The sequence below is a fragment of the Amblyomma maculatum genome, chromosome 3, assembly GCF_055883805.1.
Source record: "Amblyomma maculatum isolate TAMU_Amacu chromosome 3, ASM5588380v1, whole genome shotgun sequence".
Taxonomy (NCBI): domain Eukaryota; kingdom Metazoa; phylum Arthropoda; class Arachnida; order Ixodida; family Ixodidae; genus Amblyomma; species Amblyomma maculatum.
In genome coordinates this window covers 187,602,773-187,624,564 of record NC_139346.1, presented here as the reverse complement: position 1 = coordinate 187,624,564, position 21,792 = coordinate 187,602,773, and the positions used below count along the sequence as shown (strand labels likewise).

Below are 21,792 nucleotides of genomic sequence, written 5' to 3'. Positions count from 1 at the left end.
TCCCATCTTTCGTGCCACCTTTCTGTAAGTGGGGATCAAAAAACAGCGCTCTGATACACTAGAGCGCTGTCCAGGGGTAAGCACACAATACGTATCTATTCTCGTAGCAATCACGTGCGTAAGATACCCCTTATCCACGAGCATGCAGTCACTGGAATGAAATGATGGCAGTGCTATGTGGTACTGTCTATATTTATAGGGGTAGTACAGTGAAATCTTGTTGATGTGATCCTGCTTAATAAATTTTAGGCTTAATATCTTTTCTTTTTTCTTTTTTTTTTGTGTTTCTGGCGTATGCCCTGTAAAGGTAAGCATTTTCATACAGCTAATATATTTTTCCACGTGGGTTTTGATAATATGGTCATGAAAATTCATGGAAAGCTTGTGTCGTTTCGAATTTCTTTCCAAGAGACGGGAAAAAATTTCTTATTGGGAGACGATAGCACGGCAGCATGGTAACCTTAGTAACATAACTGCTGGTAGCCGATATTTGGCGTGATCTTCGATAAATGTGGCATTTACTGGGATAATGTAGCCATGTACCTCACTTTCTTTTGTGTTAATTTACTCTTTTTTTGTAGCGCAGCCCTCAATTTCGCATTCTCCTTGTCACTGTGCCAAGATGCTGGGCCTGATAACACCTCCCTGAGTTTATCTTTTGATCAGATTTCCTGCAGGGGTTACTCTCTGCGTGAAGTTGGCCCAGCGTCAAATTTTAGGTGTTCTTCAGGGGCATTGCCATGAATGCGGAGTTGAGCAGTGTGTGGCTGCAACTTGGTATTACTAGTTCTGGATATTGGATATTGAGAAACAAAAACATTCAAGCCTAAAATGACAGTTTATTTCAATGCCCTCTAATAAATGTTGGCTGTGGTTTAGCTCTGGTTAACCCTAGTTGAATAGCGAATGCAACTGCTGCATGGCTATGCTTGAGGCCAAATGAAGAGTCAGATGCATAAGTTCACTCACTGGTGTTAGATTATTTTTATGCCACAGCCGGTTACGCACAGAACACGCACTTCTAAAGGGGTTGTTCGTGAAGCAGCGGGAATGAAACTCTCGCATGGCTGACTCATGCTTGCCCACTCTTTGTGCAAAGTCTACGCGCCGACCACCTTCGACCTCTCCAGACTCACCGATTAAACTGGCCAAGGCCCTCTTCCTTCTTTTCTCGAGACATGCAGCGCGCTCTTCATCCGTTCCTTCAGCATGCCGTCTCCGTAGGGTTTCGTTGTGCCTGCCATTTAGGGCTATGGCATACGAGTAGGAAGCGAAAGCTTTGACTGCAGGCGACAGAGTGTTCCATTGAACGCATCAAATTTTCGGCGTTTTAGGTGGTGGTGGTAAAGGCGTTTATTGCAGCTAAATATAAGGAACACTTAAGCTCCGCCTTTAAGATATGACGCGATATCATAGGATATCAGCCGACATATAAAGCCCCACTTCAACCAAGCCATATGAATGTGCCTTAGTGGCCTATAGGGGTAATGTGAATACCAGGGTCCTGGCAGGCTGATTCTGACATAACTGTTCCATGTGAAATGAGATACAAGTTGGCAGCTCCTACAGCATACGAGCATATGCAAAGAACCGAGCTGGCTGGCTTAGTGCTGATTTTGCAACAAAAGTACGTCCTATGCCAAGGGTGTTTCATTCACAACCTTTTGGAACTTTTGCTGGTGATACGTCGTTCCGGGGTGGCACAGTGGTTAGGGCGCTCGACTACTGTGCTCAAGGATGTGGGATTGAATCCTGGCCTCGGCGGCTGTTTTTTCGATGGAGGAAAAGCGCCTGTGTGCTGTGCGATGTCAGTGCACGTTAAAGAACCCTAGGTGGCTAAAATTTTCAGATCCCTCCACTACAGCGTTTCTCATAGCCTGAGTCGTTTTGGGACAAACTCCATAAACCAAACCTTTGCGGGTAATACGATTATCGGATAATATATTTAACAATGCTCGTGAGGATCGTATCAGTTAGATTTCACTGTATTTACCTGTGTAATTGAGCTCAGCCTGTGCTTTGGTACCAGATACATAGTGCTGTCGGATGATGGCCAGTGATATTCTGCATGCAAACGCCTTGCTATGTAACTTGTGGTACGAGCACTTTAGGCAGCTCCACATGCTGCAGCTGGACATGGTATTTGTCATTGACTTTGTCTGTTTGCAGAATCAAACTTCAAAATGAAAAATTGTTTCAGGTGCTTTTTTTCTTCATATTTTCCATGCAAACACATGGTGGTTTTTACGCTCGGCCCTTTATTCAGTCTTTCAGTGCCCATACTGAGTGGAGAGGAGGAAAGGCTGTGAAGTTAGCGGGTTTCAGTAGTAGTGAGGTGGCCGGAAATTCTACCATTGTGACATACCTTTCAGCATGCTTGCGGTGCTTACTTTTGCACGGTATCTTGTGAACTTTTTTCAAGAACTGCATTTGTGGTCTGTCTGTTTTCCATTCGTGTGGGAAAAAAAAGCATGACGCAGGAAGCTTGTAATCGAAACCACGAGGTACTGTTCATGCACGAACCTGTTTCGGTGCCTAACATCTCACTGGCATTAACAAGTGAAACACAAACAAATGCCATACAGGTGCACTCGCAGTGGTCGGCCCAGTTTGGCAGCCATGTCTGGGACTGGGAACCTGGTCACTCGAGGTCCACCTCCAAGCCCTTCCGGGGGTGTAAAGAAGCCGGCAGCTGACAAAAGCCCCGCACATTCTACTCTGGCTGCCCAGACAAAATCATCGCGGGGCACTACGGGCAGCAGCGCTCCCTCAACACCATTCCATCGGCGTAGCCCAGTACCAGGGGTATGTACTGTACTGCAGTAGCCGCAAAAGCTACTTGCACTGCATGTTTCCTTGCAGGAATACTAAGGCATCAGCATACCTGCTAAACCTTCTGATTTTTGACCAAACTTTCTAATTACGTCAGATCGGTTTTTTCGAAAGCGGCACCGAGGAATCTGTAGCCACATCAAAACCGCCAGCGTCACCATCTGAGGCCGCATTAGCACCATTGGCATGATTGGCTACATTTTGAGCCAAGCCAAAGTGGCTGTGGGCTGGTCTCTGTACTGGCCATGTAAAACGTAAATGCCATTCACGGTGTGATGGTTGTTTCTTGTATGCGGCGGCAAATTCTTCTAAAGCTTCACATTTGGTCTTGGGTAAAGGGCGGGCTCTCAGCGCGCTTGTTCTGGAAGAGTCGTTGCTGTGTATTTGCTCAATCATCGTGACATCTGATCCTTTTTGTATCGCGCTCGGCTGCGAGCTTCATGTTCCTGAGCTGCGCTGTGCCCAATGACGACATGATAGCTCATCTTTCGGGACCATCGCGGCCAGCAGCGGTGGCGGACGGAAATACTTGTAAAGGGGCTAGTGATGGTTTCGCATTAAACTTCCATTAAGCCTCGTTGATCAGTTTACATCAGCTGTAAAGACGTAGCGAGAACACTTGGTGCCTCTGTGCACAGCTCTAGAACTCCCATTTCATGCTTGTTGTTTCTGCTTATGTGTATGTTAAGGATTTTTAGATTAGTTCTAATTGGACATTGCTTAAAAGTGCACCCCCCCACCCCCTCCCATATGCCATGTGTTTGGATGCATTTGAATGTAATTGTAGTGGTCTCACCGGTAGCTGCAAGGTCTCTTCATGAGGACCTACTGGCATTTACCTGGCAGTGCTATTGGGCAAAGCTATGTATTGCGTAATGAAAGGTGGAGGATTTGACCATCATGGAAATGGCGTATAGACATGCTACGTTGCTCAGGGAAAGGGTTCCGGGAGAGAAAGGTGTCAAGAGAGATTTTTAATGCCCTCATTAACCTTGACAGCTGGTTGGGAGGAACACTGACCTGCCCCCTCCAACCTCCCAGGTGGACTATGAGGGCGCAGTGGCTCTAGTGTCTCGAGTGGCCAGCGGAGGCCTCCCCCAGCTGTCCCACCAACCGTTGGTAGGCGGTCCTCCACCCTCGGTGGGCTCGTGCTCCCATCCGGGCACACCACTGCTTCTCAGTGAAGGGCCCGCCTCACAGGCGTCTCAGGCAGACCCTGCCATGCCCACCTTGTCCCCTCACCCTCCGCCAAGGGATGAACCACGGCCTTCCCCGGCACCAGGCGCAAGCCCTGCCCCATCGAGTGCAGAGCCAGCCAGGGATCGGCAGCCTGGGGAGCAGGTAAGCTTAGGGAAACTGTCAGAAATCTTGCCGTATGCTTATTTGACTGCAGCCGTGCATGTCCTCATTTCTTAGTGAAGTCTAACATTGTGTAGTGGCAGTGTAGAGAATTGATCCTTTTTAATCAGTAATGAAGCCATCACGCCATATATCTTCTAGCACTTTCACGTACGGCTCGTCTACGCCCTGATTTCGCAATGCCTGCATCACCGCCGAGGTTTCAACCGAGTCAAATGCTTTTTCTGTTGTTTGGAAGTGTTGTATTGTGTGCACCACTTTGATGTCACTTTCTGGCCAGGGTGTAGCCGTAGCATTTGCATTTAAACCTGGATATACAGTCGTTCACTGTATATCCAGGTTTAAATGCAAATGCTACAGTCAACGACTGATTTTTCAGAATCATTGGTACCCGGGAAATGGTTCGTATAATGAAACATTTCGGAGAATCTTACACGCAATTTAAAATAAACCAGCAGAAACTTTTTTTTTTTTTTCTGAAATATAGGCTTTAAAAATCATAAACTTGGCTCTCTCAATGTTTCACTTATGAGCCGATAATAAAGTGCTAAATCTAGCATAGCGTGATCCGTTACTGTGATCTGCTTCCGCGTGTGCTAATTGATCCTGATGCAGCAAGCATGGGCATTACCCGAGAACGTATGATGGGCGAACCAAACGTTTCATGTTTTCATGTAAAACTGGACGTAACAAAAAAAAAGAAATTGTGACTTGCAGGCTTTTCTTGATCTATTATATTGATGTTGAGCTGTAGTGTAATAAGTGCAGTTTTTTTAAACATGTGCTTCCTTTAATGTTTGTGGGCCATGGCTGGTGCAGCAGTACGTGACATTATTGTTGCTAATGTTTCTGAACTAGTGTGGTTATTCTTTCCTAGTTCCCAATTTAACGAATTAATTTGTGGCTCCCTCTGAGATTAAACTAATAATATTTGCAGCTGCTGTCACCGTCATCCTTGCTGGAGGTGAAGCCACCTTTGGAAGCACCGCCTTCTTGTTCTCCTGGGGGCACTTCCCACCCGTGGGGTGGGCCTGGGTCAGTTCCATCCTCATCTGCGGCCACCCCACTGGCCTCCTCCGGAATCCACGCTCCACCGTCAGTGGGTACCGAAGAAATGCCGGGCACTCCCCTGGCTGCCCCCGGTGGCCCTGCCTCCCTGCCACCGGGGACACCACTTGGGGGACCACCCGGGACTCCCGCTCCCCAGCTGCAGGCTCCGCCAACCACGCCAGGGCCTCCTGCACCACAGCAGCAGCCACCTACGCAGCAGCCACCGCAGCAGCCGCAACAGGTAACCCGCTGAGTCGGGCTGTTGTTGGCAGTGCGCTGCTTTTGCTGGGGTGCTATCAGTTACTTCAAAATGTTGGTTGGTTGGTTCACAGGAAGGGAAAGGCGCAGTGTCTGTCACACTTGTTTCTGTGGACACCTGAACCGCGCCGTAGGGGAAGGAAGGTGGGAGTGAAAGTGGAAAGAGAGAAAGAGGAGCCGTAGTGGAGGGCTACGGAGTAATTCCGACCACCTGGGGATCTTTAACGCTGACATCGCACAGCACACGGACACCTCTTCGTTTCGCCTCCATCGAAACGCAGCCGCTGAGGTCGGGTTCGAATCCGGGCATTCCGGGCAGTAGTCTGGCGTCTTACCACTGCACCACCCCGGCGGGGCTTCAAAATGTTCCCAGTTGCCCATTTTAGTGAGCTTGTGGGTAAAATTTACAGACAGGAAACGAGCTTAAAGGTCCACTGAAAGGGGTCACAAAGAAGGGTAAACAACGCCATAACACTGATAGTTATTGAACCACCCATCATTCTCTCGCAAAAATTTTCGATCTAGCTTCTGCAACACCAGAGATATCGGCGATTAAAAATGACCCTGCCAATTTTCCCTCTCAACTCGTACGCCGAAGGGAGCCATAAAAAAACAAAGAATACAAGCAAGTTCAAAGCTCCGCCCAGACATACGTCACTTCGACGAACTTCCGGTTGCTGCGCGCTCGCTCGCTGGCGTACTCGCGCCAACCCGTCCTCGCTTGCACACCCCTGAGGAGTTCGCAAGTTCGCGCAGCGACGGTTAGTGTAACCGCGAACCCGTGGTTATCCTATGTTACACGGCGGACCAAACCATGGTTGCACCACTAACTGCGGTTACCGCAAACTGAGCTTGACGACCTCGGTTTGCGTCATTAACCGAGGTTATGACGGCGTCTGTTGACGGAGGCTACTCGTCGGCGCCTGAGTGCGCGAAACGTACGAGCGGGTCTGCTTCACAAAGTTATTCATTTGCCCACTGTATCACGTTTAAAGATCGATGTATAGATTATGGTGCCGCCAGACGTCTTCGATTACGGCCGACAGCGCAGCGACTGCGTACTGAAGCCTTGTCGTGCCTACAGTATCGTTTGAACGGCTTGTTGCTGAGCAGAACGCCAAAAAATACGCGGCCTTAGCTATGAAAGTACACGAGTTTGCAACACTTGCAGCACGGGATGCCGCGAGCAGGCTGAGGTACGTTACACAATTACCGCGGGGGTGGAACGTGCGAGCGCGGCGAACGCCGGCGCCGTGCGTGACCGTCCCTAGTCGTTGCTAGGCCTATTGTTTCGCTTCAAAGCCGCGGTGGTCAACGCTTTGGAACATGATCAACGCTGTCGTAAATCGTCTACTTATGAAACTGCCTTGTAGTGATTCCTATCCTGCCATAGTAAAATAATTATAGGATTAACTCTGCCGACGCATTAATCGCAGAGCTAGTACGAGCAGATCGGATCAGCCGAAATGCACCAGCGGCAGCTGGCTTGAGCAGAAACTGGCTTGTATAACGGCTATCGCTCTTACCAGCAATTTGCTGCTGGTCAGCGATCCTCACAAGGGCTTGGCTCAATATTCCAGACGCCAACAAATTTTAGCACGCTTTATTTCGGACATCGGTGCTAACGATCCGCCGTGTCGTTCGCGAACGGTATGAGGGAGGAGGGGCCACAGCGGCGATGTTTACGGCAGTCAAGGAGGTGCTGCCATCGTGCGGTGCTTGACCGTGCTGTTGACGCCTCATCGGACGACACTCCGATACTCCTGAAACCACGTTATATAAATAAGATATTTGTAAATGCAGCTTCGTTCTGCCGATCCCTGCGTCGCTTCGGTTGTTGCACTTAATGGGCAATGGCCACCTAACCGATAAGGGCGGCGAGCTGTAACAGCCCGCACAGAGTTCGAGCAGCGCACGAGCAGACGACTTTCGCAGCTACCGGAAGTGTGTTCGTGACGTCATGGTTGCAGTGACCGCAGCGAATGGCAGCTTCTAGCAAGCCTTGCCAGTCAACCGACCCGTGACGTCTCGGGATTAGGAAATAGTTCCATGCGACACCGCCAAGCGACATTCCCTCTGCCCGCGAATTTCAAAAAACGCTGTTTTTAAAAATTAATAATAAATCGCTGGCTTTGTTCCAAGGAGTTATACTTTGCGTTAATGCTCAAAAGGATGTGTTCTACACACTGAACACGTTTATCAGTGGTTTCTTGGGGGCCGTTTCCGTGGACCTTTAATAGGTTCATAAAAAACAAACACAGAAATTATTACTATCCTAGGGTAAATTGAGAAGAAATGGACACAGGCGAGGCACTGCAATGCAGCGCACAGGTAACAGTGCTTCCGCCTTGGAGTAAAGGTGGGGATTCCGAGAGAAGGTAGCTGTAGCAGGAGCCTGCAGAGAGCCTATTAGAAAGCACATGCGATTACGGTGGTTGCAGGAATGGGGTGGCTGTAGCTGTCACGAAGAAGCCATGGTCCCACACCGGAATTAGATTGGCTGATGATGATCCATTGGCCAAGAGCACGGTGGAGCAGCATTATGAGGGGAAACTAAGAGATCTAGGCAACATGGCAATGTTACAAAAAGCATGCATGGACACAGGTGCATGCTGTGCTGGTATCTTGTGACACATAATACAGCACAAGTGGCAAGTGCTAAGCAAGAAAAGCTGTGATTCATGGGGGAACTCATTTCTGGCAAAGTGAAACTGGAGCCCGATTGCCTGCCTCACCAGCGCTTTTCAGCTGGTAACCAAGTGCTGTACTTGCCTGTCCTCTTATAAACAATACAATGGTAGGTTGACAGTCTTGTGTTGGGAGAATGTATGTCCTGTCCTAAATGTACACCTTGTTATATTTGAGAGAGAGGTATATTGAGCATTAGGTAAATCAGCTAAACCATTTGTACTTTACTGATAATGTGTACACAGCGTTCGTCTAATTGAGAAACCGTTGTCGATTGCAGCTAACGCAACAGCAGCAGCACCAAGGTTTGAAGCGGCCCTGTCTTCCTGCAGTCGCTCATGAGGCTCTTATGGAAGCCGAGGCCTTACTGCCACTGGGAAGCAGCCTGTTGTACGACTACTCCACTGTTTACCTACCTGCATGGTGAGTACCCCAATGTTGCTTACCAATGTAGCCTGTGGCTGGGCTACGGCAAAAATCAAGCAGGCACGCATCAATTTGGAGGTTGACTCTAGAGGGTTGAGTGTACGCAGTCAACTCTCATAATGATTTGAACTCAAAGGACAGGAAAATATGTTACCAGGAGCTTTTCTAAAACACCTAATGTTAATGGAACAAGTGTTCACACCTCTTGACCTGGAGGACCTTCGACTTTCATTCCTGCAGTTCACCAATATTTGCTTGTCTGTCTGGTCCTTTTTGAGCTGGAAATTAAATAAAACGCCTCATTCCCACAAGTGGGTCTTTACCCTGCTGTAGCACAAACAGATCAGCTTGTTTCGAGATCGAGGTGCCGGGAAACAGTAGATTCTAACTGTGCATGCAAAGAGCCTTTGGATGCTGTAAGAAACGGGTGTGGAGCAAAAACCAGAAGGTGTCAGGAGCTGCGTTACAGCCGGTGCCAGACTTGTTAGATGTGTAAGGAACATCAACCCCGATGACGGCATCGCGGTTTAAAACTACAGCACGATTTGCATTCCAGATCGATACACATCGTGTTGATGCCTGCGGAGCTGGCGCACTGTGTCGAGTGGTCGGCGCGAAGTCCATTCTGTGGGGAAAGTCGGCACTGAGTTCATGATTGTAGACATGAAAGTGTTAAACAGTTTTATTGGGCACACGAAGCGTAGAACCTGCGGCGAGATCGCGAAGATGTGAGCGACCAACCGCTCGAGCATCACAGCGGACCTTTTCAGGCCACCCAACTAGTGGCCCTGGTGAGGTTCGAGCCTCCTTGGCTCCGGACCGCTAGTTCCCCCTAGAAACCGTTTTCAGGGCTCAGAATACTGCCCTTGGAGCTGGACACTCTAGCCCTGCACTCTCATCGGCTAAAAAAAAAAAAGTCAACCCATAACTTCATGAAAATATTTCTTAAATGTTTCCTTGCATGGAATGAAGCATTTCTTTTGTTTTGCAGGGTGACAGATAGGGAACATTCAATAAAATCTGCAGTTGAAGATTTCTCCAAAAATGTTCTACAGCCAATGTCAAAAATTCAAATGCGATTTTCTCAACTTCATATTTTTTGCCAACATCACTAGCTTTATGGAACTTTTCATTATGTTCTTGTGGCACAATTTTAAAAAGTCGATAACCGCTGAATTCAGTAAGGATTGAACTGTGCAGCTATGCTATTTTTATGTTACTCAGTTGAACATATAAAATTTTTGGGACAGTAATGTCAGCTAATTATATCTTAAATTATGGGGCATCAGCATAATTAGATATTTTTATGTGATAATGCACCTCAATGAAAATACAAATAGCATAGCTCCACATGGCAGGTCTTTGGCTACCGCTGGATTTTAATCAAAATCAAATAATAGTGAGAAAAAGTGTCTTAACGACACACAATAAATTACCTAATTAGGCATCAGTTATTTTTTCATAGTATGAGAACTTAATTGGGACGTAGCGAAACTAATTGTATTTTTGAAAACAACAGGGAGGAATGCATAAGCATGCCGAATTTTGTTACAATATCTCTAATAATAAGAAATTTTGTTTTAAGACCAGTGTCTCCCCCTTAAGGGGGGACGAGGGTCTTAAAACTAACTTTTTTAGTTATGGCTAGAATCTCACGAAACTTTGCACACAGATGTTGTTTTCTCTCCTGATTTCAAAAATGTAATTATAATTGAGCTGGTGGTCTTAGATCAAAAGTTATCTAACAAAGTCCAGAGCATAATTAGCGAATTTCTTACGCAGCTTTAATGAACTTTCTCATTGCATTTTGTTGCTTTTAATTACATGGACTGATAGCCAAAGTCTTCCCATACCCGATGACATCCTTCGTTTTCCTCAAAAAGGCACGTTATCCTCACATATTATGGTGAGAGTAAAAGGCTGCATTATTTGAAACGAACTCATTAAGCTAATCTCAAATTGACATTTATCCATTGCCTAATCTAAAAAATTAAAAATGTCATCGGGTACTTCATTTCTCTCTGAAGAAAATGGTACCAAGGTTATTTGTGTGAACTAAAAAGAAGTTATCAAAACCCTGCGTAAGACTGTAGAGATCGACCAAAAATATGAAACTGAGAAAACGGCATTTGAAGTTTGACCACATATTATAACTTGAACAATCAGTAGCCTCACTGCGATATTTCTCACCAAAAATGTCATGCTCTTTCCATTTTCAAAACTGTCTTTGGATTTTGAATATGTCAACTAAAACTGAATCTATCACCAGTACTCTTGGCCAAGGTAGTGTATGCCATTAGGAAATCAGCACAATTTTTGACATGCAATATTATTTTAATGGCAATTTGAAAAAATCTCGATAGAGTAATGTAAGTGTTGGATCACCCCCTGATCTTTTCAATATGACTGCAGTGATGCTAAATTTGTCATTTTCACTCGGCGACAATGTAGAGAAAAAACACAGTAAGGCTGAGTACAGTGTCCAGAAACAGCACTGAGAAAAACTTATTTGCATTTTGAGACCTTTAATTTTGCTACACTGCAGCTATGGTAATATAAATGGAATCGTTGTGAGGCTTTGTTTCTTATGAGAAAGGCTATATACTAAACATATAATAGTACCCTCCCCAAATACTGGTAAAAGCTTGCCACAAAGTCTAAATATACCGCCACTAGAACCAGCGTGAGAAGCTTAATTTACCACTTCAAATGCCTGTGGCAGTGCCCTTCAAGGCAAACAAATACTCAAAATTACGATAAAGCGGTCTTGCAATATTAATAAACTTGCACAAAGTTGAAGGCTAGAACACAGCGGCATACTAGAATGACCTAATAAATTGGCTAATGTTCCAGAATGAAACTTTGCTACTTTACTGTACAGCGCATGCAGGGCCGCACGCTGGGTCCCTTGCTGGAGCTAAAGCTCGAACTTTAACACCCCTTGATCGCAGCGACGCGATTACTTCGGCAATCTAAAAAAAAAAAAAAGAAAAAAAAAAACACGAAACCGTCCGCGGAAGAGGAACGCGGGCGACGGCATGTCAGGCTCGCCTGTCGTCTGAAGCGACGCGATAAAAAAGCAACGTTGGTGGGGACCATGAGTATCAGCTGAACAGTTAAATCTATCGATGTTATCTTTGATGCCTCTGAACCGCTCGCAAACGATGATATGCCGCCGGACGTGCTGCAGCTAGGTCGGGAACACACCGCGCGACCCTGGCAGTGCAGCCGCCGTACTCGTTCTTCGACGCGCACTCGCTAGGCGCTTCCGTTTTCAATACACTCCTGATACGGCTACGTCCACCAAGCTACGTCTAAAGACCAGCACCGCTGCGGGAACGACTGATAAGATCGCGAAAGCGCATCATAAACGAGCGAAGCAGCAGCCGCGACGAAGAACGTTAAAAACGAACAAAAAAAAAAATGGCAGGTCGGTCGCGCTGGCCAACGGGAAGCGCGAGACGAGGGGCTCGCTTCGCGAGCGAGCGCTCCAGCCAATCAGCAGACCGGAAACGGCTTTCGGAAAACCCGCGACGGCGGTCGTTCTGTTTGAGCGACGTCATTTGGAGATGCCGCAAAATGCGCACAAAGAAACAAGCTTCAAAACAAGTCCAAGATGGCGGCGACCTGCCGGCTGCTTCACCCGCGGCGCGCGCGGGAAGTTCGAACAATTTTCACCCCTTTTTGGCCATTTCGAGGCTCCCGTGGCGTTTTAAAAGTCGATTTTTATCGTATTTCCCGATCGAATTCAGTGTTGATATTTTGAAGGCTAGTGCTCAAAGGTACAAACATTCCGAAAATGCGTTTTTCTCAAAATCAATTTTTTGCCCATTTTTGACCAGTTTAAGACCCGCGTCCCCCCTTAAGTGGCCTCGAAATTTTGCCAATCTTTGCCTGAATGAAGCCTGCTTGACTTGAAAACTAGCCCTCAAATCGAAACTAACTCGAAAGCGAAACCCGACATGGTAACGCACCCAATTCACATTTGGCATAACCATGCTATATTATTTGGCTTTATTTTCTTTTTTGATAATTTGTTGGTGTTGGATGTTAGGTAATGAAGGCATGAAGAGGCCTGTTGCAAAATGTATTGTTCTATGCCTGGTTTTCTTTGCTGATGGATTGGTTGCTTTTCTCCCCAGGGACATACCTCCGTGCAAACGCCCCCACATGGGTGCCCCTCGGAGAACCAACCCCTGTGATCCATGGGGGCTGTCCACGTCTTGCCGGCAAGCAGAGCAAGTGGGGGACAGTGCTGCAGCCACGTGCGGTGCACAGGCGGGTGAAATGGGGGCCACTTCGGGAGCTCCAAATGCCCGCGACCCCTATGAATTTCATGACGAAGCTGACGAAGATCCTGCAGCAACTGCCAATGGCACAGCTGCCACCCCCGGTAGCCAGGCAGCTGCTTCTCAACAGAGTGGAACGCCCAGCCAGTCCGTAGCCCCCGTTGTGGTCAAGGTGGGTTCTGGCTTCCCCACAGTATCCCCACAGTGCACACAAAGATTGGCTAGGAGAGTTCTAGACAGGGGCTATATTAATGCTGCAGCATCATTCCCCTAAATAGTGCTTGTGCTGAATGTCGAGTAGAGCTAGGCTTACCGCTTAGTGCATGAATCAGCAGAAGTTGTTAGAGGTTTGGTTTAGCCATACAGGGAACCTGCACTGCACAGGTAGGGAAGGGGGGCTATGATGGTTCTTTCGCGTGCCTGAAACTAAAAATTGCTACCGTCAGCCGTTTAGGCCACAGCAAATGAAAAGCACTATGGAGCACTCATAATATGCAAGCTTTTCTTGCTAGGCTGCGTGTTGTGGCCTTGGGAGTCTATCTTACTGGCATCCCATAGCCCTGCATTCTGCCATGGAAGTACCGTAAAAACCCGCGTATAATACGAGTTTTTTTTCCAACTTTCAGCGTTCCAAATTTCCGCCTCGTATTATTTGCGGATCCCAACCAAAATGTCGAAGTTTTGCGAGAAGTTTTGGTTTTGTTGTAGCCGCGTGGCTACGGCTTGGCTTTGTTATCGATGTGCGGCTACGGCTTGGCTTCGTTGCCCTAACGTGGCCGCACCCTGCAGTGGCCACGACGTCGAGGTGTCGTCTCTTCGTTGTTGAGTCGTCGAGTGCGCACAGCATCAGCGCATGTGCTCTCGTGCAAACCACGGTTCGCGAAAAAGTGCACGCTTTTTTCTTTAAGTGAACGAGCAAGATGCCAGGGTCTCGGAAACAGTACTCTGCTGCTTTTAAGAGAAAGGTGATTTTAGTTGCTGAAAACATCGGCAACAGTGCGGCCGGGAGGCAGTTTGGCGTCACCGAGGGAAGCATTCGCGGATAGCAACGACAGAAAGAAGCCCTTTTCGCGTGCAAGAGAATGCGAAGAAGCTTTCGCGGGCCAAAGAATGGCGCATTCCCGGAAATTGAACTCGCTCTGACGGAGTTCGTACGAGAACAGCGAGCATCGCATCTAGCTGTGAGCGTAGAGCTTATGCAGGCAAAAGCTAGGGAGCTTGCAAGGGAAAAGGGAATTCCGAGCTCCGCCTTCAAAGCAAGCAAGCACTGGATACATCGCTATATGTGCCGTGCTGGATTCTCGCTACGCCGGCGAACCTCGATTTCACAAAAGCTGCCCGAATCCTTCGAAGAGCTGCTGGTGGCTTTTCAGCGCCACGTGATTTCTTTGCGAAAGACCAAAAACTTTCAGCTGGGGCAAATAGGCAATGCTGACCAGACGCCGGTTTACCTGGACATGCCATCGCCCCTCACCGTCCATGAGAAGGGCTCTAAACAAGTTTGTATCCGGTCTACTGGAAACGAGAAGACGCGGGTTACAGTCATGCTATCGTGCACGGCAGACGGCCGCAAGCTCCCGCCCTATGTCATCTTCAAGCGCAAGACAATGCCGAAAGGTGAGGAGCTGCCGAAGAATGTCATCGTGAGATGCCATGAAAAAGGTTGGATGAACGAGGATCTTGTCCTCGACTGGGTGGAGTCAGTGTGGTGCAAACGGCCCGGTGCACTGTTGTCCTTTCCATCCATCCTCGTGCTGGACGCGTTTCGTTGCCATTTGGCCGACTCGGTGAAGAGGCTGCTAAGCGACTGCCGCACAGAACTTGTTGTGATTCCGGGTGGAATGACATCACAACTTCAGCCTCTCGACGTTTGTGTCAACAAACCCTTCAAGGACGCAGTCAAGCGATGCTACGCGGAATGGATGCGGTCAGGTGAGCCTGCAGTGACGCCGGCCGGGCGGCTGAAGCGAGCATCGCCAGCCACGCTGCGCAAATGGATTGTGGACGCGTGGGCAAGCATCCCAGAGGAGCTTGTGCGCCGTTCGTTTAAGAAGTGCGGCATCTCAAACGCCCTCGATGGCACAGAAGATGAGTACCTGTGGGATGATTTGTCCGACAAAGAAATTTCCGAGGAAAGCGCTGCTGAAGATGAAAGTGATTGAAGTGTGAGGTCCGATTTCAATAAATGTCTTGTTTTTTCTCTCTCGTATTATATGCGGTAAAAACTTTTTTTTTCCATTTCGGGTCTCCAGAATTTCACCTCGTATTATATTCGGGTTCGTATTATACGCGGGTTTTTACGGTATTCTCGGGCTGTGCATTCCTCCATCTTCGTCATAACCTCTTGCATTTGTGGTAGCTACCTTCTGGTTGCACATGCCTCTGCTCTCTCCATAACCATTCAAGTCACGAGGCCATCCGATGCTTCCTACCCTCCCTCTCTCTCTCTTTTCTACTTGCCCCAATGGCAGGTGGCAATAGTATATTAATTCACTAAGTAAGGTCTCACGGCTTACACTGCAAGTTCCAAGGTGAAATGCATGGCTATAGGGCTAAACGAACCATAACAGCTTGCACTGTGAAAGAAAACGTGATTTCCTAATAGATGATTTGTTCGCCCTATGTCTTGGTGCAGGAGGAAGAAAAGGATAGTGTACCCATGGAGGTCTCAGTTGCAGCGGCCGATGCAGCACTTGCATCTGCCGACCCAGCAGGTGTTGGGGGTGTGCCCCATGCTGGTGGCATTGGGGAGCCCACCACCCCAGGTTCTCAGGGCGATCTTGCTCCGGGGGGGTCTCCTCCCACACCACGCCACCCTGGCTTCACACGGGTCGAAGACCTCAAGGTGACCGAATGCGACCTGGAGAACATCTTCGACACCTCCTCATCAGACGAGAGCAGTGATGACCCTGTAAGCAACACCAGCATCAAACTTCTCTTGCTGCATTCATTGTGTTAATGAGACTAGACAGCTTGCTCAATTTGTGAAAGTTAGTACAGGGCAGTTGTGTTGAAATGATACCAACAAAGCTGAAAGATTCAGTCTAGACTTGATGCACCCATCTTGGCAATTTGAACGCAAAGGAGCCCAAGAATTTTAGAATATTGAGTTGTGTGTGAAATAATAGGTGCGGTTTTAGCAACCATGATAGTGAGAGCGGGGAGGCTACCCTTGAAAACTAACTTTCTTTATTTCTTGAGATATTTGAATGAAATTTTCAGGCTAGGCTCATAGTACAAACATTTGAAGAACTACAAAGTTTCATGGAGCTGGGCTCGTTGATTCTCAAGTTAGAGGAGTATATCAAGATGGCTTGCATAGGTCCCTTGGGGCAGACCTGGAGAATTTGCAAAACATGCTGGCACTATGACATTCGTTATGGTCATTCCTGGATAGTTACCCGAGGGCAAGACAATTCCCTTTTTCCAAATTTCCTCGTTGAAAAATTTTAGCACAGTCCCAAAATCAATGTTATTAATCAGACCTGCATTAACCAAATTTTCATTATTTGTCGATAATTCCAGACACAATATTTTGAAGAAAGGAAATTGCCTTGCCCTCAGAAATTTATTGGAGTATGGAATAAAAGAAACCTCATGAAAATCTGATACGTGGTTCCCGAGATACGGCTGCCCTGAGCAGTCACACTAGGCAAAAAAGTGATTCTGAGAAAACAGCCCTAGAAAGTTGAGAGAACACTGACGTTTTTGTTTGTCAAGATATCTCAATGAAATTCTTGGGGCAGGCTCATAGCATGTACATTTGAATAACTATTAAGTTTCATAGAGCTGTGTACGCTGTTTGTCAAGTTACAGAATTATATAATATGGGTCACATGGGTCCAGGCCTGTAGAATTTGCGGAATGTATTGGCATTGCGAAATTCATTGAGGTACTTTTTGGATAGGTATCACGGGGCAAAACTAGGGGCTTTTTTTTTTTATTTTCTTGTTTTCTAAGTTCCACTGTAACAGATGCTAGAACGCTGCAGGCATCAATGCAGTCGTCGTTGGCGGCGCGTGTCGCCATGAGGACAGCCTTCGCTTCTGTGCACTGAACGCATGTCGCATCTCAAGGCATCGTGAGCGACCACGCAACGTTAACACGTTGCTCGAAACCGTTCAGAGGGCACGACTAGAGATTGTAAATTCGGCGATCGCAAAAATGGCGAAAGGCGAACAAAACGCACGAAGTACTAAGGCAGCCAACAACTACAGCAAAGAGCCCGAGCAGACGACGCGGGAAGGTAGCCGGCGTAGACCGACGCGTGTAGAAAGCAGTAGTCAGAGCGGAAGCTATATGGCTCTGCTGCTTCTGGGGTGCTGTTGATGGATTCAAGGGGTGTAAACTTGAGCTGACCGCCAGGTTAACAACTCTTCATGCCGCTATAAAGCGTGAATCCTTGTGTAGGTGCTCGCCGCATCACCACGGCAAAGCCTTCCAACTGCTAGCCGAGCGAGCACTACTTGGTGCTGGGGAGTCTGTTATATCACTTTACAGGAGTGTGATGTTTTGTTACTTGACTTACAGAATCGTAGGTGTGGGACATCCATTATGGGACTATTATCATTATGGGACGTCCATGGTGCTCCTCACTGTGGTCTTCTGTGTATAACGCTGATTGCAAGTGCTTACGTCAGTGGAGCTCCTTGCTACAAGTGTGGTTCTTGTCAGTTCCAGGCCCCCTCAACACCAAGTTCCACAAAGCCCCCAGGTGCCACAGATGAACCCATCACAAAGTCCAAAAACAGCACCACAGTCGGTATCTTGGGTAAGTCGATTTACATAGCTGCCTGAAGATTTTTTTTTTCTCCTGAGGCCTGTGGTGAAGCCACACCTAGTGAGAGTAATTTTATGCAGAATGAATGAGTTCACTGATCCTGAGGGTGTTCAGGGAAGTAGCAGCATGTTGTGTGCCTGTCATTCATTAAAAAATTCAAGGGGCATTTTGGCTCACTAAAGTGCTTTCCTGGCGCACTGTTAGGCATTGCTGGCAACTCGAAGTCCCAATTCTGTAAGCATAAACTATCACTAATTGTCTATAACCAATTTTCTAATTAGCTAATTAGCGTATTGTAATACAATCACCAGTACAAGGCATACCGTATTTACTCGCATAATGATCGCACTCGCGTAATGATCGCACCCCTGAATTTTGAGGTCAAAATTCCATTTTTTAAATTCCCCGCGTAATGATCGCACCCCGAACATGGAGCCGCCTGGTGGTTGATCTGCAGTCATCCCGCAGCGAATGCATTCCGACGAGTTCCCAACCTAGTCTAGTAACGTTGGAGTTCCCATGATTCCATGCTTTGCGGCGTTCGCCATTTTGCAATTCGGCAGCGTCGTAGCGTGCTTTGTGTTTTTGTGCGAGTTTACGCCATTTCACCATGGGGCGGTATGCCAGTTACACCGCCGCGTTCAAGCTCAAGGCTGTCGACTATGCACTGGAGCATGGCAACCGCGCTGCTGGTAGGCATTTCGGCGTGGACAAAATGAGGATACACTATTGGAAGAAGCAGCGCGAGAAGCTGATGGCTACGAACAAGACACGGCGGGCTTTCCGTGGACCCAAAACGGGCAAGTTCCCTCATGTTGAGGAGGCGGTCCTAGAATACGTGTGGGACCTGCGCAAGGATGGTTGTGCAGTGTCATTAGAAATGATACAGACGCAGGCGCACACAACTGCCAGGAAGCTGGGAATCGCCGCAAAGGATTTCCGCGCTAGCTCTGGTTGGACGACTCGCTTTATGCGACGGAATGGACTTTCCCTGAGGCGGCGGATGTCGTTGTGCCAGCGGCTCCCAGCCCCCCGACGAGGTAGTGGCTAAGAGTTTTAAGAAGACAGGCATATCTAACGCTTTGGATGGAACGGAAGATGACTTCCTGTGGGATTGTGAAGATGCTCCCAGCGACGACACTGCCGTTTCCGATGAGTCGTGCAGCAGTGAAAGCGAGGATGGCGAGGATTCAGACTTTGATTAAGTACTGACGAAAAAAAATAAATGGGCATTGTGCACTCCATGTGATGCTTAATGTGCGTGTTTATTGCAAAGGTAAGCCTTGTAATCGAGATATATGTTCTAAGACGTCTGACCTGCAACTTGTTTGCGTTTTCGGTGCTCAAAGATTTTTTGTAGAAAATTTACCCCGCGTAATGATCGCACCCCGAAATTTGCGTCAGTATTTTAAAAAAAAAAGTGCGATCATTATGCGAGTAAATACGGTACTTATCAGTAAACCTTAGTTCCTGTTCAGCAAGCAAAACTTTTGCCAATTGCCTAGTTAGCACTACTATGCTAATTAGTGTAATTGACTATAACTTCACTCGATTGCAAATACACCCTCGCTTGACGTCTACATTAAGTAAACTAAGCAATGAATAAAATTAGGCTAATTGCTTAATAAACTAAATTTAGTCCCATTTACTTGGAGCATCACTATACCATCCCTTTAATTGGTTGCATGGTTACTAGCCGAAGTACAATTAGCCCCGTTTGAAATTCGCGCACTGAGGCATCACGACCATTTCGACCTATTGAAAAGCGTGACATTTCTGTCGATAACTCCTGCTTACAACAATGAGGCATTAAAGGCTTCCTGCTTAATAAACAGAAAATAGTGAGATGCATTCGTGTTCGTAAAGTGTTGCTCTGTCATGATGCTTCTATATGGAAAAATTATGCCATTGAGACACTGTATGTACAGTCCCCGTCAAGATTATACAGCTCAATGAGTCAGCTTCTATGTCTTTCAGCAAGCGTCCCTTGCATCTTTGGCAGCCGAAAACTGAGCGGATTGAGGACACCAGGCCCTTCTGAATTCGAGAAAATGTGGTCGGCGAGGATGCAAAACGAGGCATGCTACAGGACTCAGAAGCTAACACCTTGGGCTGTATACGTTTAATGGGGACAGTACATTTATTAGCTACAATGTAAAACACATGAAGAAGGGGGGATTCTTCCATCGCAGAATCGGCGATGCCAGTGACAATACAACCGCAGGCGCACACCGCACCCTTTGTGCGGCTGTAATAGTGCTCATTTCCGTCCGTTTTCGTCGCATATGTTGAGTTTTCACATCATTGTCTTCTTAATATTTTATCTTTTATTAACATTCAGTCAAATTTTCCCGCTAAACATCTACCGGGCAGTGTTAATGCTATCGTTGTATCTGATGTACCGCCGATAATCGGTTGTTATATCTGGTTTATTTTTACATAGGGGCAATGGGAAAAATGATAAATCTTAAGAATTTGATCGTCATAAGCGATATATCGCTATATCTGGTATCATTATAAGTGGACTGCACTGTAATGGTGCTTTGGCTTTTTCCTTGTTGGTTATTGGGGCTGAATACATTCCTCCTGCCAGTGAGGCTGCTGAAAATGTAAATACAGTTAAACCTCGATATAACGAAGTTGGTAAAATCGGCACTTGAATTCGTTACATTGAAATTTCGTTATGTCGAAATTAGGCTCGTAATTTGCAAATAAAGTTCTCAATTGGTGTTGCTGGTGCGAAGCATACACAGAAGAACTTTTATTTGTGGGTAAAGTAGTCCGTCACTTTCTTTTGAGTCTTTTTTGCATTCAACAACGGCATTACACACCGTTCATAGGCCCACAACGACCGCATAGCCTCTTCCTCTCCTGTAGAGCCCGTGAAGCGCCTCAGTACGTCAATCGCATTGACTACTTCACGGGGGGTGGGGATGTCTCCACAGTCGTCCTGATTGTCCGTTTCGTCGTCACTCTCACCTTGCAATTCCCAAACCACATCGTTCAGGATCGATTCCGTGGTCACCTCTTCTGTTGCGAGGACACAGAATCACCAAGAATGAAATCGTCGATCTCGACGCCCTCCGGCACAGCACCACCGCTGCGAAGGCACTCCCAAGACTCCTGAAGTGCCTGCGCTTCTGTTGTTTCAAGCGTGGACGAACCACCTTCAGGTAGAGCTGCTGCGGAAGCGTCTGCTCCAAGGCCTGCTTTTTGAAAATAGTTTTCAATGATTTTCTTTGGCATTACTTTCCAGGATGCGGACAGCACCTCGAGCGCTTGAAACAAATCAACTTTCGTTGACCGTTCCAGCCGAATGTCGAAGAGCAGCTTGTCAACTAATCTTCGGCGATAGGCCCATTTCAAACTGTTACTTATGCCCTGATCGAGCGGTTGGATGAGTGATGGGCAGTTGGGTGGGAGAAACTGCAGTTCCACATGTGCAAGCTCCAAGTTGTCAACGTGATGCGCGGAGTAGTTGTCGAGGATGAGGCACACGTGGCGTCCGGATTCTTTCATGTCCTCTTCAAGTTCTTGCAGCCAACTGCGGAAAATACTGCGGGTCATCCATGCTTTTTTGTTCGATGTATAGGCAATCTCGAGTTGCCACGAATTCTTAAAGCAGTGTGGTTTTTTTCTGTGCCCGATAACAAGCGACAAACGCTTGCCAATTCCATCCATGTTGGAGGACTGTGATCCGTAGCTTGCTATGCTTGCTGCTGTGGCAACGATCACCTTTCAAAACCAGTGTGCGATTAGGCAGCATCTGGTTGAACAATGCCGTTTCGTCGGCGTAATATATGTCTGCCGGATCGTAGCACTCGACGATATCTGGCACTGCGTTCGTAATCCAGGCAGCCGATTCTGTTGCATCAGCCGATGACGACTCACCGCTCAAGCTTTTGCCAACGATCGAGTGTCGAGCCTTAAACCTATGCAGCCAGCCGCTGCTGGCCTGGAAGTCATCGCGACCAAGCAGGCATGTGAAATCCTTTGCTTTTTGTTGTAGGACCGCACCACCGATGGGAATATTTTGCGCAAGGGTTGACATGAACCACTTGAATACGGCTTTATCCACGTCTTCATAGGTTGCTGCCTTCAACCTTTTCC

At 47.3% G+C, this 21,792-nt stretch overlaps 1 protein-coding gene across 3 annotated transcripts in view; it reads left to right on the top strand.

The window, feature by feature from the left end:
• skd (mediator complex subunit skuld) overlaps positions 1-21,792 on the top strand; it is a 105,916-nt gene that overhangs the window by 45,170 nt on the left and 38,954 nt on the right. Inside the window, exons 8-14 of one of the 3 annotated variants that reach the window (XM_084598975.1) lie at positions 2,598-2,805; positions 3,874-4,173; positions 5,129-5,482; positions 8,468-8,610; positions 12,756-13,074; positions 15,538-15,813; positions 17,577-17,673. In XM_084598975.1, the coding sequence (XP_084455101.1) occupies positions 2,598-2,805; positions 3,874-4,173; positions 5,129-5,482; positions 8,468-8,610; positions 12,756-13,074; positions 15,538-15,813; positions 17,577-17,673 (1,697 nt within the window). Of the gene's footprint in view, positions 1-2,585; positions 2,806-3,873; positions 4,174-5,128; positions 5,483-8,467; positions 8,611-12,755; positions 13,075-15,537; positions 15,814-17,576; positions 17,674-21,792 lie in introns of all 3 variants that reach the window. The other 2 variants (XM_084598974.1, XM_084598973.1) reach the window with 2 other exon arrangements.